The 27,913-nt window shown below is 43.5% G+C and overlaps 1 protein-coding gene across 5 annotated transcripts in view; it reads right to left on the minus strand.

Annotated features, from left to right (window-relative positions):
* LOC135431192 (RNA-binding protein Musashi homolog Rbp6-like) overlaps positions 1 to 27,913 on the minus strand; it is a 199,385-nt gene that overhangs the window by 32,944 nt on the left and 138,528 nt on the right. For all 5 annotated transcript variants that reach the window (XM_064686165.1, XM_064686167.1, XM_064686168.1 and 2 more), the window contains one exon: positions 24,646 to 24,738. In XM_064686165.1, coding sequence (XP_064542235.1) covers positions 24,646 to 24,738 — 93 coding nt within the window. The remainder of the gene's footprint in view (positions 1 to 24,645; positions 24,739 to 27,913) is intronic.

The raw sequence follows: 27,913 nt of genomic DNA on the forward strand, positions 1-27,913 counted from the left end.
CATTTTTTATGCTGCCCCAAGAAAAGCAACAAAAACAAGCGGAAAATATGCGCTTCCCAGTTGACGGCTCCGGCACCGGCTCCGGCTCCGGCTTGGGCTGAGCCAAAGCTTTTCTTATGCCACAGCGTTTTGCACGATTCAAAGGACCAAAAAAGAAAAGAAAGGAAAATAAGAAAATGGAACTAGCGGACGGACAATCAGACAGCGAGAGGGAGAAAGATAGAGACAGACAGACGGACGGGCAACAAAGTGGATTTGAATTATTCAAAAAATGCGATTGTTATTTGCAAAATGTGCAGTGAATTGAGACGCGCACAGACAGGCGAAGACGAAGACGTCGACAATTCTAGCTGCGATTTACGGTGAAAATAATGTTGTATTTATGAGTCGGAATAGTTCGGCCTGAGAGGCAGGGCGGCAGGACGGCGTGGTGGGGAAACTGCACACCAATTGGATTCAATGATAGTGGGAATTGTGCTGTAACTGGAAGCTGTTAAATGTGAAATTTATGCAGCTGAAAAGCATCGAAATTATGGTGCATATAAAAGTTTGTGTATAACAGTTGTCAAAAAAAAACTTATTAGAAGACAGAAGCACTTATGACATTTGTGAGGAACCCCTTTTGATGGCAGGGCGAAAAGCGTTTTTGGAGCGAAATGATAGGTGTTATAAACTTGTGTATAACAGTTGTATAAAATGTTGCGTAACGACAGCAATTTTTGAATTGATGAATCATAAAACTATTCGAATAGCTCTTCGAACAGTTTGACAGGACATAGATAACAATGAAAGCTGTTTAGAACTTTGTATAACAGTTGTAAAATGTGTGTGCAAATTGCTATGAACGAAAAAATTTGTTGAAGTGATGCATCACAAGAACTAGTAAAGGAGTTTCAATAACATCATGGCAAGGGCTTATAGATAACATTGTCAGCTGTAATAAGCTTTTATATGACAGTTTTAACATACGAAAGTTAAAAAATAGTAACTGTTAGCTATATGATACGTAGTGAATAGTATAACACATTTTATTGCAGCTGTTAAAGGTAATTAGGCTTACATTATGGCAACTTCAATGCGAGTATAAAAGTTTTGAAAACTAATCGACAGAAAAACCTATAAGAAGTTTTTATGTAAACTTTTGCCCATGCATATGTTGTAGTACAAGACTTTTTTCAAAGGCTTAATACTGGAGGAATTATATACATGATGTCTATAATATGAAGAACTTGTCTTAAAGTTTGTCAGCTTGCTTGTCAGCTTGGAGAGTTGTATAACAGTTATTAAGAAACTGATGCAGCTGCCAATGCTGCCCATGCTGCGCAGTATAATAGTTTTCAGGGAAAAACATGAACACGGCCTTGCCGTAATTGACAGCCCCATCATCAGTCTTGGCTGTTTAGTCGTTCGTTTGACAATTTCTATCCATATAACAGCTATTTATCATCACAGCAGGCCACAATAGCCGAGCCAAGCACCGCACCAGCTACGAATCGTTGCTGACACTGCACTTCCCTGTCGGGCGCCAGTGTTGGCAAGTCATTTAAAATGAAAGCGCAGTCAGCGCTAGCTGTGCACCACCCAAGCCAGCAAATCACCAACCCACAGCCCATTCAGAAAGCCTCGCCTCATTCCATCGAAAAAACCAAAAAGGTTTTAATCAGTTATTCATGAGGCCGAGAGCACGACGTCAAACAAAAGCCGCTGCGCCGGTTGACATTGAAAGCCAGGCGGCCAGCCGTGATGCGGCGGTCAGAAGAAAGAAGCAAGAGCTGCAGCATATTAATGCGAACGAGAGAGAAAAAAAATTTATGAGCTGGAAAAAAGGCTGCAACTAAGCTCATTGCAGGCAAGCAGGCAACTCCGGCAATAACAATTGGCTGCAACTTAAAAGGCGAGGCGGGCGCCAAAGAGTTTGTTTATTTTCGGAGCGGGACAAACCGAAATGGAGACAGACACGCGGGCCAGAGGGGAGGGGTTGGGAGACAGACAAACGTACAGACAGACTGACAAATAGAAGCAGCAAAAGCTGCGCGGGATTCAACATGTTTGCTGCTGCTGCTGATGATGATGAGGACTGACTGACAACTAAATGATGTGGAGGGGGGGGCTGAATAGAGGCAGGGGGAAGGGGCGTGGCGTCTTATGTTGACGGAACCACTCCAAACTAATGAGTATGCATATTGTATGCATGTGTGAGTGAAAGGCTGTTTGTTGCCTTTGTTGCAACAACTCAAAATGCACTCGGACGCCTACACGAGGCAGGTGGCAAGAATAGCAGCCCGCGTATGTGTGTGTAGGTGTGTGTGTGTGTGTGTGTGTAGGTGTCAGGGGCTGGGTTTGCTGCTTGACGCTGATTTTGTTTTGTTGCGCTGACAGAGCTTCAAATTAGTTGGCACAAAACATAAATGCAAATGAATGCGAGCACTCCACAAAACGGGGGTTGGCAACGCTCGCAACCCTCGCACCCTCACACCCTCCCGCACTACCAGGCAGCCCTTGCAGCCCTGGCTGAGACTTATTAATGCAGGGCTGATTGGACTTTTTGTTTGTACACGCACACACAGTCGGGCTCATTGCACTTAAGTAGCTGGGTTTTAAACAATTACATTGGACGCCTTAGCACATTACGAGTCATGTAAGCGCTACCTTTCCCCCCGTTCACTCCCCCCCTCCACCGCTCTACACCTCGCGCTGTTTCATTTGTGCTGGTGTGAATGCCGCTGCTGATTGAAAATTCTTGTGCAAAAATGTTGACGTCGACATTGCGTCTGACATGCTGCTGCTGCTCATTACATTAATTGCTTTGGCTTGTCTCTGCGACAGCCACAGACGAGGCCAGCTGCATACGGTGCGTATGCGTATTATGCATGCGTATCTGTGTGCGTGTGCACGAGTGTGTGTGTGTCTCGCTCTCTCGCTCGCAGTCGCAGTCGCATTTCAATTTCAATTTTGCAATTTTGGCAGCTGCCAGGTGGCACTGTCGCTCCAACTGTCTCTCGCTTTGGCCCATATCATGGGCGCAGCCAAAAATTCGAGGCAATTCGCAAGCCTTTTTATCGCCTCCTGCTGCTGCTCCTCATCAATTTAACTGGCTAACAGATTTGCGCAGCTGCTGCCCTGCTGCCCTGCTGCTCCCCCTCTGCCCTTACATCAAGCTGTCCAACTCTCCGACTGTCTGTCTGTCTGTCTGTCTGACTGTCTGTGTGTGTGCAGCACGTGAAATGTATGTCGCCTGTCAAATTACTTGAATCTCTGCTCTGTTCTCTGTCGCCCTCTCTTTCTCTCTCTCTGTCTCACTCGCTCTGACTTGCTGCTGCAGTGTCCCTGCTCGGTTGCCAGCTCAATGCATTTGGACCCACATTTGTGCGCTTGGTTTGTCGTGCCAGTCAAGCATAATATGATTATGTAGATGCTGTACCCTCCACACACACACACACACACACACACACACACAACCACACAACCACACACATATGTGTACACATATATATGTATAGATAGGGGCTTGGCATTATCCCATTTCCCCTACTCTCCACGAATATACGACTATATCTACAATAGTGCGCTGTCAAATCGTATTTATTATTTTATGTTTTCATTTTGTAAATTGCCATTGCTACTGCTGGCTGCTGCTGCTGTTACTGCTGGCTGCTACTGCTGTGATTACACAGAACAAAAAGCACTATCTGTCGATACTCGTATGTGTCTCTCTGTGTCTTCCTCCTTCTGCTCCCTCCTCCAGCCAGCCGCCTGTCTAACTAATCGACTGTTGCCGGCGCGCGTCAAGTGCCAGCGGAGCAGCTCCACCTCGTGCCTGACTGCCATGCCCCGCCATCCTCTTGTCGATTTTCATTGTGTGTGACGGCCAAACAAAACCAAAAAAACAACCACACACTCACACACATACAGAGATTGAACTGAGTGTGTGCCGTCTCAAAGTCCCTTAGCAATCAGAATTTGGTATGCAAATTTGTAAAATGGAATTGCATCAATATTAGAAATCAATATTTGGTTCACACAGCGATTAAAAGATAACCGAAACGGAACCAGTACCGGAACTGGAACCGGTAGCGGAACCGAAGCAACCGCTTAAAACATGACAAAATGCTTTCAGTGTGTCAATTTGCCAAATGCGACGCGAAAAGTTGTAGACACCTTTGGCAAAATGGCTCAGGCCAAACGTGTGCTTGACATGCAGGCAAAAGAGTAGAGAAGGGAGATGGGTGCAACGGGGGAGGGGGTGCTTTGACCTGACGTCTACTGCGTGTGTGTCTGTGTGTGTGTGTGTGCGACTGCTTTGGTGGAAACAGTTTGCAACTAATTAAGCAGCACGCACAATCTAACATGCAAGTTAACACCAGCAGCAATTGCTAACATGAGGAGTTAACATGAGGTTGGAGCAGGGGCTGCTCGTGTGTAGCTGCCGGGCTGCATAGTGGTGCGAAGGTGCTCCAAAATGGAAATGGAGCGGACCTCAGCACAAGATACTTATCACAGCTCTTAGGCAATCAATTAAAGCACACGTTAAGCAACTCGGCTGCTTATTGCGAGCTAACTATTTCCGCAACTAATTTCCTAAACAATTTGCTAATCTTTATGTTTAAGTCTTAATAAAACATGTCTATACAAAGTGGGCTAAACATGGGTCTTAAATGGTTTCAGTTACCAAAAAGCGTAATTTAGTGTAGGTATTAACATATTGTGAGAACGAGTTTTTTTGGGTTTTTTAGGCAAATCGAATTTCTGGGGAAAAAGTACTTTGGGGTAGCTAAGGAAAAATCGTGAGTACAAACGAGCATTTAGAGTATTGTTGCGTAGCACTCAAAAAGTACTCATTGTCTAAAAATAATACTTTAGGGTATCTATCAAATATTGCGAGTATAAATGAGTATTTTGCGCCTTACCAAATTTTCAACACATTTCTAAGCCTGCTTGTCCCACTGTGCCTGCTTGAGTAGGTAATATGCAATAAAAGCGATATGCTGCCGCCCGATGTTGCCCCCAATCGACGCGATATGCTCAACACATTTGACCGCAGTTAACAAAGTTCACACACACACACACACACACGCACACACACACACATACAAAGGACTGTGAGCCTGGCTCGTTGGCATCTATGTGCCCGGGCACACAATAATAAGTGACGCATTTAATCTGATTTGCTTTATGACATGTTCATGACGAGAACAATTAAAATGTGCGGTTGGCTAGGCAGCAGGCCATCTAGACCAGGCCTGGAGGGTAGCTCGGCAGCTGGCAAAATGTTGTTGTTCTTGTTGTTGTTGTCGTTGTTGCTGCTGCTGCTGTTATTGGCCGGCGTAAAAAGCAAATTGTTTAATGTGCTGTGAATAAGTGACAAAACAGCTGAACTTTGCGTAGGCCTCGCACACACACACACAAACACACACAGATCTAACTGCTCCCCAGTGGCTAGTCACGGGGCCAAAACAGCACACGCTCCTCTGTTGACTTTATCGATGCGTTTGATGGCTGTTGGTAGGCGGTGGGCGGGGGGTGGCGCTGGAGTGTGAGCGGGGCCTGTTCTTATCGCACGTAAGGGTTTGCGCGCTTAATGCGGCTGCTGTGCGGCTGACATTGTTGATTAGCTGGCCCGTTGTGTGCGTGCGTGTGTTTGTTTTATTAATGGGCACTGGCCCAAAATGTCGTGCATATATATAGACATACATATATCTATATGTGTATATATAGATATACACTGCCAAGACTTTGAGCCCAGTTGCAGCGACTTGGCTCAAAGCTAGCGCCAAAACTGACAATTGTCTGGCCATAATTGCGACAATAATTGCGCATAATGCGACAATGTGCTCGACTGCTGCTGCTGCTGCTCCGGCTGCTGCTGCTGCTGTTCGTCTTGCTGGCTGTCTACTTACACACGCCCAACTGGCTCCACACCAGCAACTGGAGCCACGCCCCCTACTGGGAGCGCCCCTCACGCTCTTTGACTGCAAACTTTGTTGCAGTTTGTTTTTACTATTGTTTTGTAATGGCAAAATTATAGACCCCAACGTCGACCCATAAGCTTCATTTCGCTGGCTCACTCTCTCCATCTCCCTCTCTCTCTCCCTCTCTCTCTCTCTCTCTGGCATGGCCAAGCAGCCGCCTTGTTCATCTTTGGCATTATCTACTTCCGCCATAAACAGCAACAACTTTTCATCTTTGTGCCAAGGCAACATTTTTGTCTTTGTCGGCGACGCTTTTCCACGCTCGACTCTTTCGTCTTTTTCTCCCCCTCTCTCCCTCTCTCTGCCACTCTCACACAGTTTAACAAGCGCGCGGCACGTTGTGCATTTTTATGATTTTTATTTTGATTTCCTTTAAACTAACTTTGCTGCCTGCCACAACAACAACAACAACAACAGAATCGCGCGGGGACAGCGGCAAGCAATCGTTGCTATTTTTGCAAATTGCCTACAATGATGGCCACAAGTTCAGCTTGGCCGCAGCCCGCTTGCGAGCCAGCCGGGCCTTAGCCGCAGCATCTCAGTTTTCTTCCTCTTTTTTTTAAGGCTTGTAGCAAGGCCTAGAGGGGAGGGGGTTGGGGCAGCCAATTCCAGTGACTGTTGTTGTTGCCTGGTTTTTCCTTTGCCTGTTACCCGGAAAATATTATTTCGCTTGACTTTTACAACAGCCCAAAATGGGCGGGCGTCCCAGCCGCCCCCTTCAGCTCTCCCACCTCTCTTTAGCAACTTTTATTTTTTTTTGTAGTTTTTGTTGTTGTTATTGTTTGTGTCAATGTCGCTGTCGCCGTCGCCGTCGAAACTATTTTGCTATTTGTTTTGCCTAACTCGATTTTTCACTGGTTGCCTTTCGTCTGCTTGGTTGCCCGTTCGCAGGATCCTCTCGCAGGACAGCGCCTGACTCTGACACATCTGAGACAGCACACACACACACACACACAAACACCCTCACACACACACACACACATGGAGATAATACCAAAACACATTTGACAAAGCAATGGCCGAGAATTTTTCTATTTTCAGAGCCTCAGTCTGTCATTTTTTTTTTTTGTCCTGTGTTTTGTGTTTTTCTGATTTGCCATTCATTTTGTGCTTGTAATGATTTTCATGCTAATCACAGCAATTGACGCGTACGCCACTTTCTCAGTATGACAGTCAGTCTGACAGCCAGTTTGTCAGCCAGTCAACATCATCGAAGTGCGCCGCTCGTAATCGCTGCCAAATCACAATTTCATATTCTTTTTATGCCCTTCACTGAGTGTATAACATAATAATTCTGCCATGTGCTTTGTCGCACATTGAGCAAATGATCTTTGTCCACATAAAACTGATTCTTGATTTGCATAACAAGTGGAATCGATGTTTAACTCAGCTCATATCTATGCTAAGTTAGTTTTCGATTAGTTTCTTGGCTATTTCGATATTGCTTAGAAGTTTGCATTACTTTAAATTGCTTTTGACAATAAACTATTTGGATTAAATAGGACAAATAATGTTCGATTTTGAAGAGAAATTGCTTTTTGGACTCGTACGAATCTCTACTAACGATTGGCATTAAATCAAATCATCAATTGAGGGGTTTAATTTAATTTTGAAATATATCGGGTAAATACAGGCTTATTTTGGTTGTTGATTTTAAATTATATTTTATATGTCTACAAAATATTAATAAAATATAAACTGTTCAATTATCTAAAGCAAAAGCCCAGCAAAGCTGCGAATGAGCTTTAATGCATTAGCTGAATGTTATTGAAAAAACTTAAAGTTCTAGAAGCTTTTTATGATTGTAATCAATTGTTAGAAAAATCAATAAATAACAATTATAGAATTTAAATTGAGGAAAGCAACAGCTAGCACAGAACTGCAAAAGGCATATTCTACGAACTGAAAGAAAGTAAACTATAATAACTAAAAGCACAATTGAGTATTGTAAACTGTTTGTTTCTAGGAACTTATGTGTTTTCCGCCGAAAGAGTTCAGTTGAGTGCACTGACAAAGCTTTGCTTCCCGGAGAAATCTCCCTTTTCAAACTGAATCCTATGCTTATCACCACCCGACCTTAATTGGCTTGATTTTAGTAAAGAGCTAAAGCTCTTTATGCAGAATTTTCAACAGAATAATAATTAATGTTGATTTAACAAATTCTCTGTTCATTTGCAGCGCAAACAACGTTAGTCGGATGAAACTTTACAATTCCGGGAATTGTCTAAATCAGGCACTTCCCGGAAAAGTAGTTGCGGCAGGAGTTCAAAGGAATTTTCATATAACATATATTCTGTTCAAGCGCATTTCATGTTTATCGTAACAGTTTGTTAAAAGTTCAAATAGATTATATTTTATTTTTTTGTTCGGTTGGGCGCTTCTGCCCTATTGAGAGTTTGGCCATTGATCTATTTAATGCGAGGGCATTACGTTATCATTTATTGAAAGGAAAATTGAAAGTATTTATCACGTTGCTAATAAATGAATGCCTCGATGGCTCGAACGCTGCTAAGCCATTGCACAATTTTTCAAAGTTGAAATTAATAACGTTCGTTTTTTTTTGTTTGTGCTTTTCTTATTTTTGTTGGCTTTGCTTCGACAACGTCGAGGACTTTCATTTTGCTTGCCTTTAATTTTTCTTTTATCTGCCATTGAACAATGGCCAGCACAATTTGGGTGATGAGCAGCCGGAGGAGGAGATGGGGGAGCGGGATGAGGAGGCTGGGGTGGCAGCAGCAGCAGCCAGCATAATAAATTAAGCGCTGCCTGGGCCCGTTTGGCTGCCACTTGGCCAAAATAAATTGCACTAAGCGAAAAATAACAACTCAATCCACGAAACGAACGGACAAGCGACAAAAACTGGCGGCCAGAAAATTGAAGCAGCTCCAGCTCTAGCTCCAGCGACAACGCCAACGACGAGCACGACAAATGGCAAAAAGTGCGCAACACAATGGCCAAAAGGAGCACAAGAAAAAAAATAAGGAATGAGTGGAAAAAGGGATATAAACAGATTACGTCGTTATTGGCGCTGACCAGCACGTGCCCACACACACACACACACACACACACACACACACACATGGAACAGGAACTGGAACTGGAACCCGGACGCGTAGCCCGGACCGGACAGCGAGCATCTATGCCGGGCCGTTGGATTTCTCGATTGATTTTGCGTTGTCGCTCGCATCACCTGCAGGCTAAGCTGCTTTTCAGCTCAGTCCGGCAAATAGAGATAGTTAGAGAGCTGGACTAGCTGGGCGAGCTGTCCGGGGATGCAGTGAAGCGTTAACGTTAACGTTTCGTATAGCCTTTGTCCTGCTGCTGTGGCACATGTTGTTGCTGCTGCTGCTGCTGCTGCTGGCCCCGGACCAGGTTGACAGCGCTGCATTAATTTCATGTCGCCGTCTCCTGCGCTGACATTCCTTGCCCCAGGCAACGGCCCCCTCAGGTCAGCTACTGGCAATCGTGCAACAATTCACGTGGCTACCACTTCTTAATTAATTTGTTCATTTATTGCATGGGACACACGTTGCACAAGCACTCGGCTGTCTGGTCTGGTCCGGTCTGGGAAGCTGCTTAGAAGCCGCGTTGATTGAGTCTTTAGTGCAAACTTTTAGAGTTATCTTCCGGCGACAGCTGCGTTCAAGTTTCTTTTGCCCGCTTTTCTCACTTTACATTCCGCTTGCCCGACGGCTTATGAAAAACAATAACAAAAGCATAAATCAAGCAAGTCGGATAATTTTTGTGTGGCGCTTCTTTTTTTTCTCCCTTTATTTCTATTTTTAGTTTTTTTCTCTTATCAATTTTTTTGTTGTTGGTTTTTTTTGCTGACCAACGGAAAAAACAACGATGAGAAAAGCACAAAATTTTAGCAGCAGCTGCATTTTTCATGGCCCGCTTCACGGCAATGGCCACGTGAATGGACAGATTGTGAGCCATAAGCCATAAGCTTTAAAGCACCTCCACAGCAGCAGCAGCAGCCGCATTGTTCAATAGAACCAGCTCAAGAGCTGAAGAGCGCCGAAAGAAGATGATTTTGTCACTGATTGCCACGCAAAGTACTTCAATGCAAACAAAAACTATTCCATATGGAAACTAAGCAAGCTTTTAGAACTGAATGTAAAATTGTTGGTTTTGGAGTATTTTATAGACAATTGGATTTATGTTTATGATGCATTCGAAACGTTTTAATACTCTTTATGGAATACCATTTATGGCTGGCAGATCAACTAAATATAACGTGGCTATGATTCGCCTTGAGTTTGAGTTCGTAAAACTGGTTCTTCGTTTCATTTAACTTAGCTTGCGGTTTGAAACTTGGCTTAGATAGCAAAATTTAAGTATCTACTGAACTTTATATCATTATATTCATTAAATTAGCAAATGTTTTATTAAATTTCCTTCGAGCCGTTTTGGTTCAAGCACAAGTTTGCAGCCTTGATAGAAATTTTTATATTTATAAAAATATTTGTATGGGTATTTTATGAATAAATATCAAACATTTGATGCACATTTTATAAAACATGGTTTCCTTAGAGAAAGGGGCGCCATTTATTAACAAGTAAGAGTAGTTTAATCGGGCGTGCTCAACTAAAAGATACCCTAAGCCCATCAACAAGCTAAAGTTAAAAAGAAATCCTTTTCCGCAATTTCGTATGAGTCGCTCTTTGGAAAACGAAGCCTAATCCTTTATGAATCAAAGTTAGAATATTCCTTCTGTTCGATTCCGAGCTCACGCAGGAGAAAAGTGTGACATTGGCCTCGAACAAAGCAGCTTTATATTAGCTCGTAAACAAGGGAGAGTTTAAGTTAGAAACGGTTGCATAAGCTTCTTGATTGTCTCTTTTGTCAAATTAACTTGAGCAGTAAACTTTCGGCTGTCATTAGTGAAAATAAATAAAGCTGGAAAATAGTTTTGAGGCAGCTTCAACCGGCTGCAGGAGAGTCAGCAGCAACTGGCGCTAATCGCTGGCGCATCCTGTGTAAATCACTTGAGCTCCTTTGGCCCGCTGCACTCAACGCTCTCCCCATGGCCACTAATTTAGCATTATGCAAGTCAGCGCTCGGTTTACGCTGAAGACGTCCTTCATTATGCGTCCATTCTGTTCAGGTTGAGGCTGCCCTCTGAGCCGGAGCTGCTGCTGCTGCTGCTACTGCAACTGCTGTAGCTACTGCTACTGGTACTTATTATTTATTGCGCCTTAGGTAATGCCCAAGTTCCAAGTGCCAAGTTCTTTCAGTCAACTTGCAATTTTTCATGCACGTTCATTATTATCATTGTACCTCCACCCCCCCCCCCCCCTGCGCCCGCTCTCTGTCCGCTCACCCACTCGAGTTTAACTGCAGCAGCCGTCGCTGATAAGCGACGAAAATGTGTAGAAAGCTGAAAGTTTTGCACAATTTTTTATGCCAGCGGAAGGCGAAATGAGTGAGCGAGCGGGCGAGTGAGTGGGAACGGAGGCAGCAAGAAATGCAAGAATTTATCACTGCAGGACGCAAGCACCGAACGGCAAAGGCAAAGGCTGAGGCAGAGGCAGAGGCAGAGGCAATGCCATCCTCTCAGAGCTTCAGCTTCAGCTGCAGCTGCTGGGCAAATAAAAGGCGAAAGAAACTGCAACGCGCCATTCAATTTGATTACTTGCATCATAAATACCGGAAGCGTCAGAGTATTGAGGCGCCGAGCTGCACCCCTCTTCCCCACCCTCTCCCTCTCCCTCTCCCTCTCCCTTACCAAGAATTGCAGTCCGAAGACATGTGCGTGGGTAGCTGCCACCCACGCAGCGCACTCGCAGCTAGCTGCTTGAATGACGGCGGTAATATCCTGTGACGCATTGACGCAGTGACGCAGCAAGCGGCGGCCTGATAGCTGCAGCAGCTCCTTTATGCACTCGAAAAGAATCTGCTGCTGCTGCCTCTGCTGGCTGCTGCTGCTGCATGAAAGGCATTAAAATGGCAGCACACTGCAAAAACGTATTAGTAACAGACTATTGAGACGCTAAAGTGAGGCGGGATGCGGGGATGCGGCGGCGGCGGCGGCGGATGGGACGCAGCTCGTGTGAATTCTTACAAGTGCGCAGCAAAATGACTTATGTGCTGCAGGCAACAGCCACAAGAACGACAAGGACGAGCAGCAGCAGCAGCAGGACGACGACGACGACGACGACACTATCGCCAAATCAGCAGCGCAGCTTGCATAAAAAATTTAAAGCGCTGGCGATAAAAAAACATGGGGGTAGAGCACGCAAAATGACTTTGCTGGCACACACACACCCGCACACATGCACGCAAGCAGCACATAAGTGCTTATGCTATAACAGGATGTGCTGTGCTTGTGTGTGTGTGTGTGTGTGTGTGTGTGTAATGACTGATCGTGTGATTTTTTATGCCCGCAGTTGCGTTGAAAGGCGATTTATCTTGGACTGGCTGGTTGACTTCTCGCTGGCACAAATCAAACACACTCCCCCACACACACAAGCACACTCACACACACACACGCACAGCAAACTGTAAGCTGAGCATAAAAAGTGGCAGAAAAATAAGCAAAACAAACAAACAAAACGCGTCTCTGTCAAAATGTAAGTTGTGGTTGTGCATAGGATGCCAGCAAAACAAAAAATATATAAAAAATAAAAAACGGGGCAAAAATATCTAACTAGCTTAGAGCAAGAGCAAAGGGTCAGAGGGGCAGAGGGATTGGAGGGAAAAGGGGCTTGGATTCAGTTCAGTTTGCCTGGTCAGCGGTTGGCAGAGATTAACTTTTGGGTCGCTCAAAGCGACCACAGCAAGTGCTTTACATTTAAAACACGGCGCCAGCAGAGGCGGTGGCTAAAACAACAAGGGGGCGTGGTCAGCTCAACAGAGCTTGTTAGTGGCCAGAGACAACACAGAGAGCAGCAACAGCAGCAACAGCAGCAGCAGCAGCAATTGTTGTTGACAAAAGCGCAAATGGCAAAGCCGCAAGCCGCACAGATTAACAATTAGTTTGCTTTTTAATTTTATTTAATATTTATAAACGCACAGCAAAGTTGAAGAGGGGAGCGGCAAGGGGCGGAAATTTAAGCTATAGCGCTGGCATTTTGTTGCTTAACAATTTATTCAGATAAATTCTGCATTTTGGCGAATTAATTGGAATAAATCAAACTTTTGCGCTGAAAAGTAGGCAACAGTTTATAACTTTTTAATATTAAGTATACGCAACATTGGATTTTAATTGCTAAAGCTAGATACGAAATATAGCAATGTGTAGGAATGTATACTCATATAAAGTATATGCTAGTAGATGTATGAAACACACACACAAGCCAAACTGCTTTGGGGCTGTATTTTGCAGCATGCGAGTATATGTCAATTATTTGAATGTTGTGCGTTTGTTTGTTTGTTTGTTAGCTGTTGTTAGCTGTTGTTTTGATATATATTTATGTTTGCACGCAGCAGCCACACAACAAATACACGAGTGCGACAAACATAGCGACAGCCAACTGCAGTTAAAATGAAATAAAACATGAAAATGAATTATGATACATGTGTTACTTGGCCGCGCCCATTCCCACAGAGAGAGAGAGAGAGTAGCACAGCCAAAAAAAAAGGAGAAACATTGCGACTGCCAGGCAGCAAGTGGCAGCAGTAGGAGCAGAAGGAGCAGCAGCAGCAGCAGCCACTCATTCATTTAAATGCCATTTTAAACTTAAATGAAAGTTTATGGCTTTTTATTTGCATTGTGCGAGCGCACGGCGGCTGTCCTGTTGCCATGTTTATACCTGTGCAACGCATATGCCATATCTCGGGTCTATACGCTTCCACTTCCCCTTCTATTTTCCTCTTTTTCTTTTTTTTTGTGGCTGGCACAAGCAATTTAATATCCAAATTCCATTTCTTTGTGCTGTAGATAAGTCTTTATTAAGCATTAAACTGATGTCCCTGAGTTGGAGTTGAATTTGATGTCAAGCTTGTTTTAAATTGGAACTTTATTATATATGCAGCTTATATGCAGGTTGAGCTTTGAGTCGAAAGTTAAATAAATTATTTTTATTTCATATATCTTATTGCATTTCAAATTTTTGTGTAACTTGGAAATTGTTTGATAATATAATACCTTTTCGCAGTGTTGAAAAACAATAGAATACTTTTTGTAGTGCTAAATAACAAGCTAAAACTTTTTGTAGTTGTTCAAAAAATAACTACGAATACAATTATATAAAGTATCTATGAAGGAATAACTTATTTAATCACATCAGTCCCTAAGCAATGCTCCAAGTTTGAGTTAATTTGAATTTAAGTTTATTTTTTATAAGCTTTTAAAGTTGAATAGGTCGAATTCATGGTTTTTTAGTGCTGTAAAACAGCTAAATGTACTGAATTCTAGTAGGAAGAATAAAATAATAATCATTCAGCTTTCGGCTTCCTAAAAAAGCTGCAATTATTTTGAAGTTAATAATGAATTGAAGAGTTGCTATTGTTTCCAAAGCAATGTTTGGCAGTGTTAGAAAATAGCTGAAAATATGAAATTGTAAAGCAGAATATATATTTGCAGATATACATATATTTAGATTGTGCTTATCTGAAAATAAGTTCAGCTAATTGCCTGTTTGTTAAGCTTTCAGTTTCAGTGGAGTAAAAGAGCTTGTATTAAATCAATACGAGTAAAAGCAGAAAATGTTTAACAGTGTTGGTAAATATTTTTAAAAAATACAACACGGAATATAAAGTTAAGCAAAGCAACACGAATAAAATAAAATAACTGAAGGTATCTGCTAGTCGTACCCGATTTGCATGCATATATGTGTTGCTATTGTTCCTGTTGTTGTTGTTGTTGTTGTATTCGTGTTGTTTTCGCATCTGTTTGTTACATTTTTTAGGGCTGTTTGCATGTAAGACTCTGCACAACTGAGCTAAATAGAAGGGAGCAGCAGGGCATGACAGTATACGACTCTAACCCAGTAGATCAACGCAACAGCAGCCGTATCATGTTGTTGTGCACTGTTGTTTGTTGTTTTATTGCAAAGACGTGCACACACACACAGCCACACACAGCCACACACACACACACATGTGTCATGTAAAAGTCGGCACTTTACATTCGCCAGGGCAATATTTTATTTTTATTTTTATTTTCGTTGTTAGCCAAAAATTCGTTACCTGACCGAATGGCAAGCCAGTCAGTGTCAGCAGCTACAACACGAATTGGAAAACACGCACAGGGAAACGAACAACACACACACACACACACAGAGACACACGCACAAACTGGGAACAGCATAAATCAAATTAATTTTGTAGGCGGCAGCATGCGCCATTTGTAGCCCGCGCCCCCCCTCCATTTTGTTCGCCTGGCGTGCGTGTGTGTGTGTGTGCGTTCTTTTATTTTAGCAGACACTTGCTGGCAAGCCGCGTCGCTGTGCCCAAATGAAAAGTGCGTTTTAATTGCAAAGATGCCGCCGCGTTCGGCATTGCGATTCGACGCTAATTAGGCGCACAATTGCCACGAAATAAAAAGCAAGCAAAACAAAGGCGCGTACGTGACTATCTCAAGCTGTCGATCCTCTGCTGCCTGCCTGCCTGCCTGCCTTGCCTCAGCCATGTCCTGGCTGCCGTTGCTGCTGTCAGTTTGCGATAAAACGTACTTTTAAATTGTCGTCGCTGGCAACGCACGTGTAGTACCCGCCGCTGCCACCGCTGCCACCGCCACCGCACACACTTGTATTCGTATTCGTATCATCAAATGAATATACGCTTATTTGCATCTCTCGCGAGTTGCCCAAAGATACGCACACACACACACTTGCAGCTGTAGCTGGTTAAGTTGTGTGTGCACAGATTGAGGCGTGCCTGAAATTGGGCTGGAGTCGAGACGAGTTGAGTCGCGTCTATAGCTCGCTTGATGCCTGACAAAATGAGTTTTACAGCATTTTCTCGTGTGTGGGTGTGTGCATGTGCATGTGTGTGTGCGTGTGTGTGTTTATGTAAAAGGGCTGCCTGTGCTGCTGAAAGGTTAACCTTTGATTCAACAGCTGGGCTTTTAAATTAAGATTTTGCCGGTGCTGTGGCAAAAAAAAAAAACCAAAAAAAAAGAAAGTAAAAACCAGAATTTGCCGTTGAAAATGAGAAAAGTTAGAGAGGAGGCGCATTCAGCTTTCGAGGCCAGCAGGCCCTGCTGTTTGCCCAATGCAATAATTTGGCCAAGTCGATGAGACCAACGGCAGTTAGTTTGCCTATGCAGTCAGGCGTCTGTTTCTGGACCCCTCTCTGCGATTCTCAAGCCGTGGCAAACTTGGCAAACTAATTTGCTTAGCTTTGACCTTTCGCTCAACTCTCTGAGCAAATCTCATAGTTTTCCAGTTGCCATTTTAGTTGAAGTTCAACTATTACAATATATGCTGCTCTCGGTCCGAACATATGGCATTTATAGCCGGGAGTATTGCTACCTCATCTACATCTAATGATATTGAATAAGCACTTGAAAAACTCATATAAAGTAAACAATTGATTTCCATTACGTACGTGGCCAGACTCTTGTGCAGCTTCCCCACTGAGTTGTGCTGCACAGACGGCACCATTGGGAGCGCAAATCCTGCTGGCGAGGGAAATGGGCGGAATGAGTTTGAGTATGTGTGTGTGTGTGTGTGTGTGTGGAGCGGGCAAGTGGCAGACGCTGACAGGGAAACGAGAAGCCGCAGACTTTACAACTTGCCATTTGCTTACCCAACGTTTACTTGCAAATTTCTTTTGGCTCTGCAGATTTTTGCATTTTTCTTGCCCACCCATACACACACAGCCAACTGTGTGTTTGCGAGTGTGTGTGTGTGTGTGTGTGTGAGCTTCTTGCGAGTTATTTTCATATTTGTTTAAAGTCTATTTACCGCAAGTTGACAGTGAAATATGCGAAACTAGCGCGTAGCCAAATAAGTGCGACAGTTTCCGGTTACAACTGTGGCAACTGGGCGCGGTCGGGGGCGGTGGCTGGAGGGGCGGGGTATTGCGGGCTGCGGGCTGAGGCTTGCGGCAGGATGAGGAGCAGCAGGAGATACAGCCTGTGCTTTGCCTGCATGTCATTGCGGTTTGTTTGTTTGCTTGACTTGCGCCTGGGTAAGGATTTCATGTGCTTGAGCAGCAGCTGAAGCGGCAGCATAAGAGAGGCAGAGAGAGCGAGAGAGAGCGAGAGAGAGAGAGTGAGAGAGAGCGAGTTGGTAAGACCAACCGCAGCGCTGGCTGTCTCTCTGTGTGTGTGTGTGTGTGTGGGCTGCCTGCCTGTCCGCATGACAATTTGTTGTGCATGAAATCTGCTGCTGCTGCAGTCGTCGCTGCTGCTGCTGCTTCTGCTGCTACTGCTGCAATGTTTTTTTGCGCAATTTGCCAAAGCCAAGGCAGGAGATATGCAGATATACGGCAGACGAGACGCATGAAAATCGACTACAGACCCAGAGCCAGAGCCCATAACCCAGACTCAGACCCAATTCTAGTCGCTGCTGCTGCTGCTGGCTCAGGTTTTAGCTGGAGAGGCCATGGCCCAGGCAAATAGTCGTCGTCGTCGTCGTCGTCGTCGTTCTGTGTAAACAAACAGTTATCCCTCGCTTGGCAGGACGTATTAGATTTCTGGTGGTGCTGCGGTTGCTCCTTCTCTCGTTGTTGTTATTATTGTTGTCGTTGTTGCATTGCCTAACCACTGAGACGGAAGTAATGTGTCTATCAAAGCATTAACAACGTCTTCGTCTGCACTGGGGGCTCGTTTCGTTATATTCCCTTCTTTTTTTCTATTTTTTTTTTTTTTTGGTCTGCTTTGACGCCGCCGGGCTTTGAACATCATGTGAAAAATCCATAATATATGCCCCTATATATATATCTATGTGTAGATATGTGTTTATGGCAGCTCTTGCTGGCATTAAACGCCTTTATGCCAAATTGAACACAATTAAATTAGTTGCGGCCAGGCAGGGGGATTAGGCTACAAATTGCCAGCTTCATCAGCTGCAGCTCAGGTGTTCTTCTTGTTGTTGTTGTTGTTGTTGTGCTTATGTACAACTAATTGGCAATGTAAACGACAGTGCAGGCTTTGAGTGCACACGCACACACATATTGCATAAATATAAACATAATATACATATATACTGTTAATTACGAGCTTAGATGGAGGTGCTGAAGTATTTGTGGCTTGTCAGACAGCCAGCCTACCTACCCTCCCCCTCCCCCTCTACCTTCACCCACGCCACCTCAAGAAGCCCACCAGAGCGCCCACATTGACATTTCGAGCAGCATCAGAAGCGGCGGCAGCGACGTTGTCATGAAACCTTTTGCTAAGGATTATGCAAATCTGCCACTCATCATGCACACACACACGCACACTCACGAACACACACACTCATGCATAGGCACAAAGCCTTCATTTACATTTACATACGGCTAACTGAAGATTTGCGCTTCATCATAATTTATGCAGCTGGAAAGAGGCACTTCGCATTCGCAGTACCTCAAAAATTGCCCACAGTTATGGCACACACACACACACACACACACACACACACACATACACACGCACAAGGACAACACAAACAGAACTGACTGACTGACTGATACGTCAGGCAGGTGAGCAAACAAACAAGATTGAAACTCTATCTATGCCACACACAAGTGCATATACCCTTTTTGGGTTATTTGCAGGAATTGCCGAATCTATGAGCCAGATATATAGCCGGATATGTTCTATAGTAAGGGATATTTTTCTATTGTCCTATATAGGTGCACATAAGAATATTAGACGACTTTCAAGGAAAGCAGAAATGGCTTAAAATCTGAGTTAAAGTCGTTAAAAATATCCCTATTAAGAAAATATATTTTCTTCCTTTTTACAAAGAAAAGAAATGTGGATACGCTTAGATAAGTAAAAGGATATAATTATATATGTTTATTTGTATGTTAACATCCTTATATTTATATCAAAATTTCATTCTTTTTGATACTCTGATGCAAATGAAAAGGTAATATTACCATGGAATATATCTAATTGTATTCTATTTGTGAAAGTTACGGTTTTACAATATTAATTAAATTAAATTCATTCAATTTGCATTTAGATCATGAGCTGCCACATTAACAATTTAGTCGCCGAATTATGTGAATTGTAATATGTTATTTCAAATGAAAAACAATTTCTGATTAATGCAGCAAGTAGAACGTTTCAAGCGCTCGACAATGTCTGCTTAATTTTTAATTATAATCCAATAATGTTAAGTAAACAAACGTAGTCGAAACAATAATAAATAAATAATGGAAAATGCAAATGAATTTTATGAATATTAGCAAAGAGCAGCGCCCTCCTTCTGCTTTCTATTACCTTTTCTATTATCATCCAATTAAATGATTAAACTCGCTTTAAATTGAAAAAAGTTCTTTTGTATTTTGCATTTTTGTTTGCAATTCATTTTGCATGATTTGTCATAATTAATGCCCTAAGGGGCAGCTGCTGCTGCTGCTGCTGCTGGGAAGCTGGGAAGAAGAAGCTGAGAAGTAGCCAATGCCAGTCGGTTGGACATTTGGCAGCTTTGGCTGCACTTTTGCCACTTGGCCTGGCCTGGCCAACACGCCCCCTCCCCCTCGCACATAAAATGCTTATGAAAAGCGCTTAAATTAACTAACCCTTGGGCCATGGCAAAGCAAACACCGTAAACACCTTTAAAAGCCACAGGGCGATGTCTGCAGGCTGCCTGATACTGGCCACTGCAATTTCCATACCTCGAGCCATAGTTCAGGCTTGTTGCAGACCGTGTTACGAGCCGGGCTGAGGAGGGGCGGGCTACGGTTGGGGGACGGGAGGCTGCGAAGGGTTTTTGCAAAATGTGTAGTTTATTTGCAATTTTTTAGCCAAAGAGCTTTGCATTTTTGTTGGTTTTGCTGCCTGGTTTTCTATTTCATTCTTTTTTTTTTTTTTATATATTTTTGTTGCTTTCTGTTCTGAATCTCACTCTTTAGTGGCCCCGCCTCGCACCGCTCCGACCCGCTGGGGCACGCCCCGTTCGCCCCTTGCCGCATGTGAAATTTGTGTTATCGCAGCGCTTGCAGCAGCTGCAGCAGTTGCAATAAAATCAGTGGCAAAGGTTGCAGCAGCTGAGGTCAGTTTGGGGTCCACTGCATGTGTCTGTGTGCGTGTGTGTGTGTCAGTGTGTGTGTGTATGCGTTTTGGTGTGCCAGTTAAATGTGAAGCATTTGCACTAAAAACTTGCACAGTGAAAATTTGAAATTTGCCATTTGTTTTGTTGGTTTGGTTTTCGTTTTGTTTTCCTATTTCGGAGAAGAGAAAAACATTTCTCTGATTTGCATTTAAAAGGTGTGGCAACTATCGGGCTTATGTGCGGGCTCGGGTTATGCCAGGGGTCGCCAGATTTGCAAATGGTTGGCCTCTGCCGCCGTCTCTGCCCCTTCAATGTATCTGTTTGCAAATGAGCGCCCCGCACATTCACAGATAGACAGAAGGGGCAAATAGAGCGGTCGGGAGTGAGTGAGAGGAAGAGAGAGAGCTAGAGTTTTATAGCCTCACACAGTGGGGTCTTAAAACTTGGCTGTTAAGCAAGTAACGCACATAAATATAAGCTCTTAAGCAGCATATATATGCACATAATATATGAATTCCATAGGAAGTAAAAACGAAATCTGAACGCTTAAGCTCATTATTTTAAAGCTAGCTTAAGGCAAGCGTTTCGCTCAGCAGAATTTAAGGTAAATCATGAGGTGTTATCGCCAAATGCACGCCTAGGCAGATAAAAGGGCGATAAGAGCAAGGTAGAATACTTAACGAAAACGTTTCTTGAATCTACTTTTCTATATCCGTAAATCCTAGTTTCGTCTCATATTTCCTACAAGAGATCTATTTTATTTATTATCAATTAACTTTAATTTAGGAAAATGAGCCACGTTTTTCATTAATTAGAACTACCTTTACACTTAATTAAGCTTAAACTATTGTTAAATTGTATAAATTAACTAAAAGAAAATAAAAATGTTGTATTAGACAAAACCAACTTTAGAAAAAACATTGGTTCAATTCAGTTTTAGTCTCGTCTGAGCAGCTATTTCGCTTTGATGTTCGGTTCGTGGTTAATTCGAACCGCTTCATTTGAAAACTAGTTTGCAGCCTTGCTAAGAATGTTTATCATATGCCACATTCTCAATAATTTCTTTATTTGAAATGCTGCTAGAAAAGATATCATTCGACAAAAGTTAAATATGTTTTAATTCCACAAAAGTGTCTCACTGCAAGGGCATTCGGAATTCGTGGAGCTATTCGCTGGCGAAACTTTTACAAAATGAAAAAGAATTGCAAACAATGCAGTGCAACATTTAAAACATACAATAAAATGAAATGCAAATAAAATGTGCCGCTGACACGACAGTGAAAAATAATACAAAATGCGCGAAAAACCAGAGGAAAATATATGTATATAAAAAAAAAAAAAAAGAAAGAAGATATTTGCGCTGGCAACATAAAATTGGCTGGTTGTTCGGGCCATAAATTTCTATATAGACAATATCTGGATGTTGTTTGCGCCATTTCGCCTATTCGGGGGCATTCGTCGGTATATTTTGCTATTGTTGTGATTGTCGCCATTCTACGCAACATGCAACAACTATTAATCATATTGAATGGCTCTGTTCCTGCGCCTGACTGTGTCATCCCGGCTAATCAATCTTTACCGTGTGCCGTCCTCTAATGGCACTGACAACGACAAAGGCAATCTTCCTTTCCGCCGGTCTCATCCCCCCCATCTATTGCGTAGAAGAAAAATGGCCGATAAAGTCATTAACGCCTGGCTGGCCACCTGCCCTGGTATACACGGCAGTCCACTGATCCGGACACGGATACGGACTACACAAGGAGCTGGCCGATGTCTGAGCCGGCGGGCCAGGCCAGTTGCTATTTTGTTTATGGGCGGCGGCGCAAATCTCTTTGCGAAGCCGCTGCTCAATGAGGCGGCAGGCAAAAGCCAAAAGGGGATTAGTTGTAATCAATAACTTGGCCAAGTAGTGTGGAGCCAGGGCCAAGGGCTGACTGGTCGTCTGGTCTGGGGGAAGGGCCAGCTCTGCCCGTCCGCTGTTGTTTGCCTGTCGAAACTTTTGCTCAGGGAAAGAAAGTAAGTGGGAGCTTGGGCGAGGACTACCCTCAATGTGAGCCCTTTGTGTGCGCCAAGTTATTATTATAATTTTTCTTTTTGCAAATGCGGATTAATTGAAAAGTTTGCCATTAGGAATTCGCGCTTGGTTAAGTTCCTTTCGCCTTTGTTTCGAGTCGCAATTCGCCAGACTTGGCTCTCGGCCCACGCCAACGCAAACGCCCACGCCCACCTATGAAATATCCATTTTGTTAGGTGTTTCAACTATTTGATCGTTATGGATTTTGACAGCTTCATTCGCAGTTATGATGAAAATTACTTAAAAGCATTTTGCACAGCGCTGATTTGATTGATGGGCGTTTATGTGCCATGCCCGGCAGCGGAGGCAGGTGTTTGGGGCCGGAGGCATCGTCATTATATTCGCATTATCGACTCGTCGTGGGCGCGGACGCAATGAGGCATCGCAAATGCCAGTTGACGTGCTGGCGGTTGAAGAGCTGACAAAAAGTTGCGCCAATTTGTGTCAATTATCAGGAGGCTGCCAACTCTCCGCTTGCCCCTTGCCCCTTGCACCAACCCCTCCACCCAATCGCTCCATCCTCCGATTGGTTGCGTTTCACCTGGCCGTTGAGTGAAGTTTCGAAATCCGTCGAGAGTTTCGCGGAATGTGGGGCAGCATTTAATGAGAAAACAATGAATATAGCCAAGGCTGCAGGAAAAAACTGCGGCTTTCCGCATGAAAATTTGTTGAGAGTTGCCAGCTTTCAGTTTTTCATAATGTAATTTGAGCCGAAAAAGTGCCAACAGCAGATACGATTGCTTTTTTTCGTGTAGCAGCCAATTTAAAAGTGCAAAGCAATTACAAAAGTTAACTAGAGTTCGAATGTACTTTTTAAGCATTGTATTGCAAGAGCTTTAAGGGCGCATTGAAGCTTTAAGCTGTATTCGTTGTGAGCAGCGGTTCAGCTTTTGGTTAACTCCTTCTACAACACTTTTAAGAAACTTGGCTTGAAAAAGCTTCGAAAGCTCTTGAAAGATTTCTTGTGTGCAGCTCAGAAGCTTTTGGTACACTCGTTTTATTAAAAATAAATGTTTGAAAAGCAAGCGAAATTTAGCTAAAAGCTTTAAGAGAATAGAAGAGCTTTAAGTTGTATTTAGCATGTATTTGTGTTGTATTTTGTTAGAACATTTGTATGTTATTTCGCTTAATTTATGCGCAAATATTTTTAAAGATTATTATGTAAACTCAAAATCAAACTAAAAACATTAAGAGAACAAAAGAGCTTTAAGCTAGCTTTACTATGTAAAGTTCGAGTTGAGATAAGTATAATTGAAAGCTTTAAATTCAAAATAGAGCTTCAAGTCGTAAACACTATATGCACTGTATAAGCTCTAGAATAACACTTTTATTTGCAAAAACTCTTTAAAATGTTTGTCTAGAATAACTGAAAGCTTTCGAAAAATTTATGAGCTTTAAACTGCATTTGCATATAAAATTCCCTATTTTCTGAAAAATGCATATATGCCGAAAAAAAATGTGAAAATCATGTTAAAATCAAATCTAAGGCAAATATTGATGTAACTTTTCAACAATATTCAAGCAATTTACACTGCTCGTTCAGTTTGGCTTATCCTTATTAAGGATTTATGCTTTAGCATGCGTAGAGCCTTGAAGGATAGGGCGGGGGCTGGCACAAAACATTTTGCATATCGTTAATGAAATCCTTGCTGCACACACACCGAATGCAGTCTGAAGCATCTACTAGGCATACTGGGCGCTCATTAAAATCGAAGAGCGTCGAAACAAATCGATTTTCGTTTAGTATCGCAATCAAGAACACAACAATTTTTGTACTCGTGCTAAAAATTTGTTTTGTGCGCTATAACAAGTCTCTGTCAGTCACGCCCCTCCCCCACTTTCCCCCTGGCAAACCTGGCTGAATGGAGAACTTAAAGAGCACTCGAACAGCACTCAGCCGCAAACACACACTCGCACACACACGCACACACACAAACACTCGTTATGCATGTGTGTAAGCTGCTGTTTAAGTGGAGTTTGCCTTGCTGCAGAGAATTTTTGGGCAAAATGTTGGGGTTGTAGGCGCCGCATCGACGTGTCGGGCCATCGTCTGTGCCTTGCAGTACTTGTCAAGATTGAATTTGCCACGGATATATAGTACATATATTCCATTTCTCCAATTTTTTTTTAACAAGATTTTTTTTTTTGTGATGTTTTCTTTTTTTTGGCATTTTTATTGATCAAACAAACTGTGGCAAGTGGCAGCCAGTGAAGGTGTCATTGCTCAGCGGGGCTTATAAGCAGATACTACCTATACACACACACACACACACACACACACACACAGAAATATATATATACAGATATATATATAGTTTATGGAGGGAACACGCGCAGTGCGCATAAATTGCATGATTCGTTTGGGCAACTGTCAGTCGGATTTTTCATTTTCATTATTATTATTACAAGTTGGCAGACATTGCTTTATGGTTCGTACAAAAGAACTAGTTCCGTTTTATTTTCTGTGTAGTGTTTTTTTTTTTGTAGCAAGGGGCTTACTTACCGGACCAAACTGTTCAAAGTAGCTTTTGACATCCTCCAGCGTGGTGGGCGCCGAGAGGCCGCCCACAAAGATTTTCTTCGTTCTCGTCACCATCTGCAACAAAATGAGAAAAAGTGGAAAAATGAGAAAAAAATTGTGAAAAAGTATCAGCATAAATGAACGAATGAGCGCGTAAAGCGCAAATGGCAAATGCTGCTTAATTTAGCTGTAGCCTGGCATTTAAAAATGCATTTATGGTAAGTCGCTGAGCGCGGCGCGCAGGGGATGGTGGGTTGGGGAGAGGAGGGCGGGTCGGTGTTGCCCCAAAGTTATGGCCCGCCAGACTGCGAGGAGCCGTAAGAGTCGCTGCTTCTGTAACTTACGGCAACAACTTTCGCTATGCGTCGGACCATTTTGTGCACTTTATGTAGTAGCCGCATGTGTGTGTGAAGTGTGTGTATGAAACGAGTGTGCGAGCGTATGTGTGTGTGTGTGTGTGTGTGTGTGGCAGTGTGTGCAGCTGGCATATTTAAGCTGACAGTTTCAAGTGCCAACTTTACGCAGTTAGCGCAACAGCAGCACCAAAAATGATGGCGAGGCAAAGATGGCGCGGAGTGTCGAGCCGCACATGTATGTGTGCATGTGTGTCTGTGTGTGAGTGTGTGTGTGAATGTGTAACTATGCAAGTGTGTGTGTATTGCAACGCCAGCCTTTTTAGCCCGCAGGCAAGCGTAAACTGTTAACGTTAAGTGACGGCAGTTAAGCGACAGTGGGGCAAAAAAATATACAAAATTTGACTACAACTGGTTCCGAGAACTGTTTTATTTACAAGCAGCTTTATTTGAAATTGCACTTCCAAACCAATTTAATTTCCTTTACAGCTGCTTCACACAATACGAACCCAAGCTGGTTCCAAGAACTGAATCATTTTGTAGCAATACACGTTATAGCTTGTCTATAACAGGAAATTTCTAAAATAAATGTCTGTAATTGAAGTTCTTCACACGAACTGTTGCGGTTCAGAACTAGTTATATTTCTCTTACGAAGAAACTGGCTGCTAACTAGCTCCAAGAACTGAATCATTTGAAAGCGAACAATATTTGCTGATGAGAAACTTTCTATGAAAAGCAGTTTCAATTGAAGTGCTTGTTCCTGTTCCTAACAAGCTCAACTAGTTCCAAGAACTGAATCATTATGTTGATGAATAGATAGTTTTGGCGAAAGTACGTGTCGCGAACCATTTCAAAACTAGTTCGATTTCTTGTGAAAACTTACAACTTTTTTAGTTCGCATGTCGGTTCAATTGGAAATGAATGAATCGAATGATTCAAATGATTCACTTGCTTTTTGATTGAGTCTAGAGTTAAGAATGGGTTCGTTAAGCACGCTTTTTCTTTTTTTTTTTTTGGTTTTATCATTTCGAAATTTTGCGGTTTTTAAACCCGTTCTTTTTGGCCCCATGGTTGGTTTGTTCCAGCTGTAGGGCCGGATGAAGCTGATGACGCTGATTGCACTGAAGCTTGCAAGCTGCAATTTATGAGCACACAGACAACACGCTGCAGGGCCCGCCTGGGCTGGGGGAGGTAAAGGGGGTGGGAAAGGGGTGTGTGTGTGTGTGTGGCAACAGACGGCTGGGAAAGATGTGGGATACGTCCGTTAAGGAAGCTAACGATATGTAACAGCGGTGCTGATGTTTCTGCTGTGCCAGCAGTAAAATTCATACAATGTCGTAAAATTAAAACACTTGTGTTGTCGCACCAGCTCTCACACACACACACACACACACGCAGGCACACACACACACACGCACAACTACTAGCATAACTACAAAGTTAGTCATGCAGCTTTTGGCAAGGCAAATCGCTTTTGGCCCGTGTTCTGGCCTGGCCTGGCCTGGCTGCCAGCTTGGCCGTCTGCCCCAGAGTCCCACTCTCTCTCTCTCTCTTTCTCCTCTGTCTCTCTCTCTCTGTGTTTGTCTGCGCTGCACTTTACACAGGTTGGGCAAATACAGAGCAGAGTTCGGGGTCTGGCTAAGGGTCTTCCTTGTGGAGCCTGCTCGCTGCAGGCGGGCTGCTAACAATTTGCAAAAAAAAAGTAGAAAAACAAAGCGTGGAGAAAAAACCGTCAAGTTGAGTGCGCTGCAAGAAAGTAACAACATGACGTCCAAGACAACGTTGAACTCCGACTCCGGCTCCGGCTGCGACTCCGGCTCCGGCACCGTCTCCGGCTGTGGCTACTGCTGCTGCCGCCGCCGGTCATCAGACATGACGCACAAAATTGCAGCGTTGTTAAAAAGCGATTCGAAACAGCGTCCGCCGCCAGCACTTTGTTGTTACTTGGCTCGAGTCGAACGCTAATCACTGCCAATGAGGCAGCTACTTAAACTAATAAACTGGCTAGCGACCGGACTCGTCCTGCGGCCGGTTGGCCTCGCAATGTCATCATCAAATATATAAATGAGAGAAGGGGTGTTCGCCTGTGTTTGGGTGGCATCAGCGATAGCTCGAAACACGCCCAGCGCTGATAGCGCGGCATGAATCAAAAACAAAACACACCCAGCCGAAAAAGCGGAATACAACAAAGAGCCCCAACTCAGCCCCAATCCAAGCCGAACCGATGATCAGGCCAAGCCAACTGGCGACCTCAACAAATGGAAACACACACGCATACTAACGATGTGACACGGCATTTTAACGGCCACCGCACGGCGCAGCACAGATTAGGAATGTCAATATTAGCTACGGCGAGCAGGACTCGCAGCTAGACTGGGAGCAGGACATGGTATGAGTTATGTGTATATATGTACATATGTATGGCCAGAGTTTGGGCGGGGCCTGGCCCTGGGCCTGCCAAATTTTGACAAATGACGTCAGAAGTGGGCGTAGAGGAACTGTAACTCAGCTGAGGTAGGCGTGCCTCGACGACAGGTTACAAGAAACTGAGCTCGTTCACAGATATCCAGCCAGATAGTCGTCGAAATGTTGTCGAGTACTCGACCGGAACACTTGCAAATGCCAGGCCTGGGCCTGATTACAAAAAGGTGTTGTATTGGGCAGGTCTGTTCAGACAGGCGGCATAAAATGCCCAAAAGCAAAGAAACTTTATTAATGAATGCAATTTAGATGGCAGCATTAAGCCAGAGTGAAAATCGAAAATCAATTCAATTTTGGCCAATCCTTGGGAGCTTGAAGTCTAAGCAGATTGAAGATTTTTAATCAACATTTTTGGCCTGGATTTCGATATGAAAACTCTTGTTTACAAACTAAAATAACCGATATACCAATCTAA

The sequence above is a fragment of the Drosophila montana genome, unplaced genomic scaffold (genome assembly GCF_035044405.1).
Source record: "Drosophila montana isolate Dmon_TW-CO22-7 unplaced genomic scaffold, ASM3504440v1 contig_3175_1, whole genome shotgun sequence".
In the NCBI taxonomy this organism is placed as follows: domain Eukaryota; kingdom Metazoa; phylum Arthropoda; class Insecta; order Diptera; family Drosophilidae; genus Drosophila; species Drosophila montana.